This window comes from Heliangelus exortis, chromosome 17 (genome assembly GCF_036169615.1).
Source record: "Heliangelus exortis chromosome 17, bHelExo1.hap1, whole genome shotgun sequence".
NCBI classification, from domain to species: domain Eukaryota; kingdom Metazoa; phylum Chordata; class Aves; order Apodiformes; family Trochilidae; genus Heliangelus; species Heliangelus exortis.
The window spans coordinates 4,650,603-4,661,638 of record NC_092438.1 but is presented as its reverse complement, the minus strand read 5'-3'; the positions used below and the strand labels follow the sequence as shown (position 1 = coordinate 4,661,638).

At 36.1% G+C, this 11,036-nt stretch overlaps 1 protein-coding gene and 1 long non-coding RNA gene across 8 annotated transcripts in view; one reads left to right on the top strand and one right to left on the bottom strand.

Annotated features, from left to right (window-relative positions):
* The window catches only part of MRTFB (myocardin related transcription factor B), a 69,680-nt gene that overhangs the window by 5,902 nt on the left and 52,742 nt on the right, over nt 1–11,036 (bottom strand). For 5 of the 7 annotated variants that reach the window (XM_071761505.1, XM_071761502.1, XM_071761503.1 and 2 more), the window contains 6 exons: nt 9,531–9,684; nt 6,442–7,467; nt 4,897–5,052; nt 1,866–2,024; nt 1,436–1,573; nt 528–588 (listed from right to left, as the gene is read on the bottom strand). In XM_071761505.1, coding sequence (XP_071617606.1) covers nt 528–588; nt 1,436–1,573; nt 1,866–2,024; nt 4,897–5,052; nt 6,442–7,467; nt 9,531–9,684 — 1,694 coding nt within the window. The remainder of the gene's footprint in view (nt 1–527; nt 589–1,435; nt 1,574–1,865; nt 2,025–4,896; nt 5,053–6,441; nt 7,468–9,530; nt 9,685–11,036) is intronic. The other 2 variants (XM_071761504.1, XM_071761509.1) reach the window with 1 other exon arrangement.
* LOC139804339 (uncharacterized) overlaps nt 1–11,036 on the top strand; it is a 63,761-nt gene that overhangs the window by 32,072 nt on the left and 20,653 nt on the right. The gene's annotated exons all lie outside the window — the stretch shown is intronic.

Sequence of the window (11,036 nt, the reverse complement as noted above, 5' to 3'; positions counted from 1 at the left end):
TTTCTGACCCTCTCATTTTTACTGACATGGAAAGTTGTTACTCATTAATGTCTCCATCTAGTTCATACACACTTTTCCCAGTAATATATCTTTGTTGTTTATAGTTAATGATACATAATTACATTAATGAAATTTTAGTAACAACATCCTTGAAAACTCTTACCTTAATCTATTTTTGTCTATTTTTAATATACATTATATGGACTAGCTCAACTTTTCTAATTTTGATAAAATATGTTCGTGCTAACCTAAAGTGTTAGTTTAATCCTTTAAATGCTTTATGAATTATTGCAAAGGAATTATTTTACAGGCAGAGAAGTTCCACAGCAAGTTGACTGAATGTATGTGTTTTGGTAAATGTTTTCTTTAATAGGTAATTATTGCAAACTTTCAGAAAAAGTAGTTTCATCCAGCCTGGATAGCTCCTACCTCCTTTCACGGGAAGAATTCTTTCATTTGATTGTAGCACTGAGTGTTAAAACATCAGGTCTTAATTCTCTACATCACACAGATGTCAATTAGCTTACCTCCACTCTTGATGAGAATATCAAAAAGATCATCCATCTGCTGACTGTGTGCACTGGAAATCTGCAGTGTGTGAGAAAAGGGTTATTCTTTTTCATGTAGTATTTTTTTCCTAAAGCTAATTGATCCTAGGTTCTCTGAATAATACTTAAGTATTAACTTATGATCAAGACTAAAATTCAACTTTATGAAAATGTCAATCTAGAAAAAAAATACTTTGGAGAAACACTTGTATTCTATGTTGTCAGTTTCAGTACAAAGGAACAGGGAAAAATCTGAAAAGCAAGGCAAAGATTTCATGGAGGCAACCTAGAAGAGAGTGCAGAAAACCTGGTATAAGAAAGAGAATTACTAACCCTGTTTTGTAGTAGGATACTACATACTACTACTACTACATATAAAAGGGCATTAGATACCCATGCTACAGCTTGAGTGTCTGCCACCACAACATCAGCTCACAATGCTGTCACTACAAGGCTTTATCTTTCAAGATAGTTCTGAAATGCATAAGGTTAGGGATCCTCATTAGTTTTGTTTGCAACTTTACTGCAACATGATGGGTATCATGGTTTACTCACTTTGAAAAATATTAATGTATTTTCTCATCTGGTTTGTGTATTGTGCATCCTCAAAACAAGTTAGCTGAAGACTAGTTACTGTAAGTAGCAATAGCAGCACTATCCTGATTATATATATAACCAACTGGATAGTGTAAGACTTATTTACATGTCTGTTACTTTAATAAAAATAACCATAAAGCAGGGGTCCTGTATTTAAACATGGTTATAAAAATTTTAACAGAATGTATTAGAAAATCTTGACACCAAACAAAAATAAAAATAAGCAATGGCTTTGGTAATGCAAAGAGAAAAAATGTTTTTATTAGACTGAACAGGAGAAACAAAATTACCTCACGCTGTGATGTCTGAATATTGCGGGTCTGTTTTATGGCCTCTTCATAACGAGGAGGGTCTTTTGTCTTGGATACTGTGTTGTTGAAGAGAGACTGCTGAACAATATAAGTCTGGGCTTGAGATGGAGAGCCAGGCTGTGTGAAATAACAAAGTAATGACTAAACAATACATTTTAATGAATTAAAGATGGATCAAGTTCTACAGATTATCCTGTTTTAGTGTAACAATCTACATCTATACAAGTAACATTAGTGTTTGTAATGAGGGATAAAATAATTTCATTTTCTCATATCCATACATGTATGCATAATTAAAATGTACAAAACATTCTTCTTAGAGTGAATTGCAGTATGTACATAGTCATGTGTTGTTTAAGAATAATAATATGAAACTGAACTTTGTGGAACATTGTTGGGCAAATCTTACCTTATTAGGAGTAGCAGGTCCATTCTGCACAGAGGGAACCTGATTACCAACAGGGTGAATGTTAGAGTTTGTTGTTTTGTTAATAAAAGATTGTGAAGGTGTTGTAACTGGTGCAGCTTGATAGGAAAATACTGTGTTTGATGTGGTAGGTGGAAAAACCTGTAAAGGATTAATATATCAGTCTTAGGTTGTGGGGTTTTATTTATAAATAACAATGATACAATTAAAATTTGAGACTTTTTTTTTTAAATACTTGCTTAAATTCTCTGTTACAGGAATTTTGTCTGTACCATTTTTTCCCTCCAGTGGAATTATCTGGATATCTAGAACAATTACTATTTGAAAGCTTTGTGCTGTGAGATGCTTTTATTTATCACTGATAACTATTTTCCTGCAATTTTCCAGGAAGTATGAGGAAAGCATGATACAATTTTTTCAACATTAATTCAGAAAAGTATGGAATAGTTCAATACAGTAGGCATGATTTCCCCACCTAGTGGACAGTCAATAAAATAAACTTATTTCTGGCCTGATAAAAACTAGTGTATGTATCCACACTTGTATGCTGCCTGTTGTAAGACAGAAGGGTTTGGTTTGTGCCATATAATTTTAATTTCTTTTAACTACAAATATCTGAGTGGTGAGGGAGAGGCAGAAGATGGAACTGGTGAACCTGGCTATCAACATTAAATTTTGTAACTGGTATTTAAATTTCTTTATTTCTTCAAGTGATAGCCTATACACTCATTGTAAATGATTCCCAGCAGTATCCTACTTCTCATATTTTTTAAGTTAAAAAGGGAAGGAAGAGGAGTTATGATTGGTTGAGTGCATAAAACTGTTTTCTTAAATTCAGTATCACACTCAGATACCTTTGTGACAAAGGTGTGACAAATGTTAGATTGGAAATGGAGATAAAGCTAGGATAAGCTTTTTGGAGTAACAAATTAAGTCTGCTGTGAGTGGGCTTAGCCACCTGGATCATCTGTGTCAAAACAGTTGTACTTTCTAGCTCTATACCACTAAGGTGAATGGCTGTGGAGATGTTTCCTTATTACTGAATGAACTGAACAACAAGGATCATGTGGTAGCTAGAATAGGAAGAGACACCTCAAGTCTGTAGGAGAAAAGAAATGGAATAATCAGCCGGTTTGCATAAAAATCTGAGCAACTTGAGAAAATCAAGATTCAAGGGAAACTTGTTCTGGAAAACAGCTATTTATGGAGGCAATCACTATTAGGAAGCCCATATTCACAAAAAAGTGTTAAATTAATAGGTAGCATTACTCATTCACAGTTCGTTAGCTCCATCTGTGTGTAGAAGTATCCAAGCTTCATGAAATACAAATAACAGGCAGGTAGATCTAATGCTGACTGCAGGAAGACTGCCCTGATCACATCAGTGATTTACATTCTGATGTAAAAACCACTGTGATTATGCTGCCTGGTTTTCTATGTAAAAGATGGCAGTAGTTGTGTGAGAGAACCAGCTAGGATACGCAGGCTGTTCAGCTCCAGGACAGCCAAACACAGACTGAAGTCTGCTGGGAACTATGTGGTTTCCATGACAACTGATCTGAAAAGACCAGAATACAATATTGTTGCTTATCTCCCATAATCATTTCAAGAAACTTCTAGACAGCAAGGGAAGCAAACTGCTGTATAGTTTTGGCACAAGTACATGACTCAGGATGGGTGTGTCTAAATGGGACCTGCCAAATTATAAAGGTAAGATTAGTCCCTCACCAAATCCCAGAGAACCTGGATAAAATTTGCTTCTGGGATATATATCAGATTTGACTTACTGTAGGATAACCTCTATGTCCATGACATAAAGCCAACTGAATAAGCAATATGAAGAGTAACGATCACTTAGTTGTGTTCCCCTTTATTAGCCAACTGTCTAGAGAATGGCAGAGCATAATCATGTGTCTTCTAAGATGAATTCTTACCTGGAACAAGAGCCTTACCAGATCAGAGGACACTGTACAGGTAGAAGCCCCAAAATATATCAGAACATGGGGTTTATGATGCACTTTTGTAAACTGAAATATAAACTTTGAAGGCTGAGATACTTTATGACAGCTACACAACATACTGTAAAAATTACCCTCTCCATCCTGAAATTTGAGTATTTTCTGAATTATTTTTGCTTAGGACAGGCTGAAAACTGTTGTTCTCTAAAGTGATAGAGTCAACAACACTGCTAAGGAAGCAATAGAGATCCAAAACCAAGCTCTGATTTCCTAGGAATAGATGTCAGCCTAGAAGGGGCTGAGAGGAGGAGAAAGTCTTTCCTTTTGTGAGGACTGCTGCTGATGGTTGTTATCAGTTACCATATGAACATAACTTGATTGGCACTCATAGCTGTGCATGTAATATTGATTGAACACGTGTTTTGGAATGGAAAATTTCAGAGCTGATTATTTTTGGGTAGAGAGGAAGATGAAGATCTCTGAATCATTCCCTACTTTCCACAGGAAGAGCTGTATTGCAGGGGTTTGACTCACTGCAGTTGCTGTCCTCAATATCTTGAGTCCACAGCTTTCTTTGTAAATAAAAATTAAAACAAATAAAGTAGGAAAAGCAGAAGTAACTCCTATAAAAGAACAAATCTCTGAAGTCATAGGTAAAAGCCTTCTCTTAAAGGCCTACAGGAATTTTCTATTTTTAGTCAGTGGAAAATAAGAAAAACTAACTGGAATACCTGGTATACTACTTGTGTCAAGCACAAGAAAGAACATAGTTAAGAGTGGTGCTGTAAAAGTTAAGTTAAAATGTCCATTAAGTTAAAATGTCTTTAGCCTTACATTTTTATTTGCAACTGAAAAATAATTCCTGCATGGACTAAACTTTTGGAAAGAGAAGGAGTTACAAGCTCATTGTATCACACAGAAAAAACACTATACAGAGATGTTAGGTGACTTGACCATTTATACGTAACGCAGAGGACACGTAAAAGATTCTGAAAGCACTATGCAGAATTAGCTTACACAACTGTTTATCTTAATGCTTATTGCTAGCCACAAACCTTTCTGATTTGTTGGGTCTGACCAAGTGCATGCTGCATGATGGTGTTGTGTTTTGATTGTGGAGTATGCATCTGAGGTGCTGTCTGGACCAAGCCAGAAGAAGAAATAGGAGCAGGTATTTGTGATAGGGTCTGTATTCCAGCTTGTGACTGAGCCTAAAGGATGAAGATAAAATACTTGCATTATTTGTATCTCACAGTATATTACATCATGTAAAAATCTATGGCTTAGATTATGCAGAATGCCTTCCCAGATTGTCTTCTGGGAAGGATGAATATGAACTGTGTATAGGATACAAAATTTTCACTCTGGAACAGGTGAGTTCTCACCTAAAATATGGTATTTATTTTGTGAACAGAGTTTAAGAAAGATAAACTGGAGAGGGTTCAGTGGAGAGCAATGAAAATAATAAGAGATACAGAGAGCATAACCAGTAAGAAAGGACTAGGAGAACTGGGTTTCAGTAACCAGAAAGCCAAAACTGATGATGCAAGAAAAAAGGTTGTTTTTAAGAAGATTGCAGTAGCTTTTTAATGGCCACTGAAAGGTTACAGAACCCGAGGAAAAACAATTGTAGTCTGTAGTTCTGAAAATCTGTTACTTGTTGATACAGTAACAGGATCTAGCAAGACTTCAGGACACTGAGACAAATATCTGCCTGGGTGGATAGCTACTGGGAATAGCTCTTGCATTGCAGACTGTGAGGCTCATCCCCATTAGAATTTTACAGCCCTAGTGAGTATCTCTAAATGGGATGATGCACATGCTAACACCAGAGCCTAGGTCCACAACATGCTACAACAGCCAGGTACATGCTGGAGCTGAAAGACTACTGTGCTGGCACAATAACCATGCAGGTGGCAGGGGATTCATCTGGCTATATCCCAGTAACTCCACTGGGAAGTATATGCTTAATGCTACCTTAGACCAACAGGGTAAACACAGCTTGGTCAGATTAGTCTTAACACCTCTTAATTTATAACATATCTCAGTTTATGCTGTATTTATTTACTGTGACATTGCCTATAATCAGCTTAGAAACAGTATTAGTGTAATCATGGTTTCTTATAACTCCACTGGAGTTCTACAACCTAGCACTCACAGTTTTAAATATAATGAGCTGTCACCACATAAGGGAGTTTAAACACACATTTTGCAAGCAGGTATACCTCTAAAATAAGTACTGGATTAGCTAGCTCTCTGTTACAATTTGGATTTAACAAAATGGTGGTAAATGCTGATATAAATCAAGTCAACTGTACATAGAGGCAGTAAATCTATTGCTTAGATACAATTACTTTTCAGGGAGGAGTATCTGGGAACAAAAGTGGCAAAGAAAGCAAGTACTAGAAGAAGCTGTAAAGAGGCTGTTTCTTAAGTTTTTCTACTCATTTCCCTAAAACAGAAACAGGCTAAGCCTGTTTTTTAAGTTAATCTTGCAAGCAGCACATTTACCTAGTTGTATACTAAACTATGCAAACAGTGCCTTGCAGTTTACATGAAGAAAAAAAAAAAACAAACCATAAAAAAAAAAAACACCTTACCTGCAACTTTATGTTTCCAACTGGTAGCTGCACTGCAGCTGTAGAATTCGGTCCTTGGATAGACAGTGGAAGGAGCAGCTGTGCAGTTCCTTGTGTAGTTAATAAAGCCTGGGGTTGGGCAACAACAGCAGTTTGTGGCTGCCTCTGTGGACTAACATAAAACTGAGAAATGGCATTCTGAGGTTCAACTTTGGCCACAGGTATCTCCTGCTTGATAACAACTGCCTTTTTGGCAACCGGATTCTGGCCGCTGGTGTATACTGATTGTCCTAAAGAATGATTAGCTGCAGGTACAGACTGACCTGGACTAGAGCAGTCAGCAAGAGCATTTTCATCTTTGACAGCAGCACTGCTTTGCTTCTGTTCTGAAGCAGCTGAGTTACCAGAAGTCTGAGACTGTTGCTGTTGTCCTCGTTTTTCAACCTCAAGTTGCATTTTCAGTACTTCTACAAGTTTTTGCTCTTGTTCCAGTTTCCTCTTGAGCTCTTCAATCTGCTTTTCTTTTTCTTGAAGCTTGCGGTCCTTTTCTGCTACATCAAACTCCATGGTCGAGATGCTTGCACTGCTGTGGTTCTGATTATCATCACTTATATTTGCCTTCAGTGGTGAAGTACTTAAAAACTGGGATGGTGACATCATGGTCATCATTTCTGTGAAAGTATCTGCCATACTAGTATCATCTGTGCTTAGACTAGATTGTTCTGAAGGAGAGGGAGATATAGGCAAAGGAGAGCTCGTGTTTTCAGTATTTACTGCTTTGCAGACAGGTCCAGTAGATGTTTTTTCTGGAGGAAAGCTGGATATCGTGTTAGCGACCGGTTTATTAATTGTTGCAACAGGAAATGCCACAGTCACTTCCCCTGTGCTACCTGTGGCCCCGGTAGAAGTGGTTACTGTGACAGAGCTACTCGTAGCAACCCCATTGTTATTAATATCTTGATAGGGTTTCAGACGCTCAATAAGATCTGTTTTTGTTCCAGACACTGGTAATCCCCTCAATTTCAACTCCATTTTAAGCTCTGCTACCTGAAATGAAATAAAACAAAGCACAATATTAAAAAACCCACAAACAACTAAGATTAACTTCCATGCATTCTACCTTATTGTGTATTTTCTAGGCATTACACCTCTGGGTTCTGAATGCAGGCATCATCTGTGAGCACATTTCCATGACCTGCTACTTACTTTCACTGTTTAAGTTGCCAAAACCTTAGTACTATTCAGTTGTACAATAAACAGCAGCAATGCTATGCTGTTTTTTCATAATTATTCAAAATGGGGAAATAAACATACAGCTCCAATTCTGAGCTAAAACTTCTGAAGCAAAGGTGTTGATGATGGCAGTAGCACAGATAAAAACACAGAATCACAGCACACTGAATGCCTTTGTTACACCATCAAGACAGATTTGTTCCTGAAAAATGTTAGCAGGTCAGGATGATTCAATAGACCCATCAAACACAAAAGACTCTCGAATTAGAAAATTAATTGTTAAAGCTATGTGCCATCTAGGCATTTTTTACAGGTCTAGAAAGTATAAGCAGTCATAACTAATTTATGACAGAAAAATGCTCTGAATTTTCCAATAATCCTACTAAGTGAAATGCAAACATGTTTAGTATAAACTGAAAAGCCAAAAAACACAGTGAACGGCTTCTCCCTATGATATACATACACCACATCTAACTGAAGAGTGTTTGAGCTCTATGCATATTAGAACCACCACTAAAATAATCATAGGTACTGAACTCAGTAACCTATCAGTACTTTGCCAGTCTGTAATTTAAAATTATGTTTTCATGCTGTGGAAGTTACCAAAAATCACAGCAATCATTTTGCATAACGCAGAAATGTTATGTTAGATAACTGTCTACCTAACAAAGATTATCATCTGTTTTCTCCAGTCTGGTATCCTCTACACTTGCTTTGAGAGTACATTTCAATTTTTCTCTTTTTTTCCAGCAATGCATTTCGGAATTTTTAATGAGGATTTGGGTGATTCAGTGTTAAAACTACCACTAGCAGGTTGGCAAGTAGAGCTTATGTTACATTAGCAAGTTTTTATCACTGCAAAGCATAAATTCAGATATTAACTTAATCTTAAATGTTAGTAGTTAGTAACTTGGAAGTTTGAGAAAAGATTATTTCAAACACTGTTGTTTGAATTGCATTTTAGAGACTCGTTTCATATGCAAAGATTGGCTTTAACTCACAGCAATACATTACTGAGAATATGATCTTCCAGAACTTCTTTTATCCCTTCAAGTTTCAAAATACACTCACTTGCATGCCTCAGAAACCCAGCAAGCACACTTTGGTAAAGCAAGAAATTAATAAACTGCCCACTAGGTGTCGATACCTTCACTCAGGTTTGGCACATTACTGTAGTTGCTGCTGAAAGGATCTAAATCTGAACCCAAGCTGCTTCAGATTCATTAGGCCACTCAATGTATTTGTGAAGGAAGAGAATCCTATGCAATGCTTATATTAAAGTTTAAACAGAGTTTATGCATTTATTTATAACTTGAACCCTTTATAAAATTCGGTTTTTGAGATTATGTGTTGAACTCTGGTAAGATCATCTCATTTTCTTTTCTCTTTTACTACCGTTATTTCTGTGTTGACTTTACAGCAGTCACCTCTTTGCATATGTTACTATTAGGGCATCTTTTAATTTATACTGCTTAATTAAACATCTTAATTGATACACTAAAACTGTCATGAGGAAATTACTCTTCCACTGTGTAAATCTGCCTTGGCTAAAATTTAATATGAAGTACATTTCTCTTTGCCCGAGATATCAAATCAGGTACCTATATATTCTGTTAAAAAAATCTTCTTCCTCTTCTAGTTCTCTGGAAAAGAAAAATAATTTCTAGAACATATGCATGTGAGGAGGCTAAATCAAAACAAGTACTTAAATCCAAAAGAGTTGTGTATGAAAACTTTGACAAACTTATTCTAAACAGTTAAGTGAAAAATACAGTTTTCACTGGTACATCATATCCAGACTTATTCTTGGCAGTAACAATTTGCAAGTCATGACCTACAGTGATGCACAGAATGGAAAAATTCCTCTTGTTTTTTACCTTCAAGTCATCCAAGCTTGAAGGCAGAGGTCCTGGTTTCCGGTTGGGAATATTACTGTTCTGTCTTGGTGAGCTGGCAGCTGATGTTGGTGTACTGCTGTTCAGGGTATTCAGAGGTGTGTTCCCATTGTTACTCTGTTTGTCATTCAGTGGCCTTCAAGTGATAAGAAAAAGGGGGACAATATTGTTATTGCCAAACTTTTTCAATGAAAAAGTTGTGATTCTACATCTAGTGTCTATCAAGTTACTGGACAAACTAATTTTTTAACAAATATTATTTAACATAAGGCATTACTGTTAAATATTTTTAACAAAACAGCACAGAGAAGAGAATAGAGAAGAATATGCTGATATTTTACTTTCTCTTCAGTTAAGTGATTAATTTATGCTTCGTGTTTCTTATTATTGTGATGGTATCCCTGAAGGATATTATGGACTGTACAATCAGTTTATACAAATTAATCATCAGCTAGGGCAACTAGTTAAGGTTGGTTGGTTTGGGTTTTTTTCCCATAAATAAAACCCCCTCACATTATTAAGCCCTGTGTATCAACCCTACATACACGTCCAGTGTTCATATATAGCAAGGACCAGTGTGTAAGCAGTTAACTCTAAAGATGACACATATTATTCAGCTGTACTCAAATAAGGAATCTCATAAGAGGATCTCAAAATAATTGTAAAAATGTAAAAAAAATCCATCATTTACACTAGGTACCATAAATCTTTTATTTGGTTCAACTGATTTATGAAGAAATGTTTCTGAAATGTCAGTAAATGGAACATAAGAAGCGTGGGTAAGCAGGCAGAAACATCTCTAGTCCAAGTGTTAGGATACATGGTAATTATAAATACAACCACAGATGGTAACTTTAATTTTTCTAGCCTCCCTTGCTGGGGAAAGATAACTCAGTGAAGGCTCATTTGAAAAAAAATATGAAAAAAAACCCCAACAACAGTTGAAAGTCACTTGAATTTAGGGTTATGCGGCTGTGGCATGTTATACTATGAGACCTTCTAAGAAAAGACTGGTTTTAGATGGTGAGAATGAAACTACAGATAGTCAGCTTCTTGTTCTGCTACAGGGTGCTGGCAATTCTTTAAAGATACTTATTAAATAAAGATATTCAAATTAACTTCTCACTATTAACAGTGCCAGAGATCAACACTGATGAGGAACTAGTACAAACTTTAGAGGTGAGGCTATAAAAAACATTAAAATTTTATCTAATTTAAAATTACTGTTCCTCCTTATTTATAAACTGCAAAAATGAAGTCTGTGAAACTGATGTAAAAGGACAGCAAAAGCACAACAGTAGTGTCTTTGTAAAATCCATCTTCTGTAAGCTTTTCTTCAGTTCTGCCTGCTTATCATTCTTCAGTGAAAATGGCTTCAAGACTTTCTTGCTTTAGCATAAATGCTTTTGATTTTTAAATATGCATTAAGTCAGCAAAAATGCATCTGACAGGCAGGAGGTTCTGCTTCCATGTGACACCAACATTAAC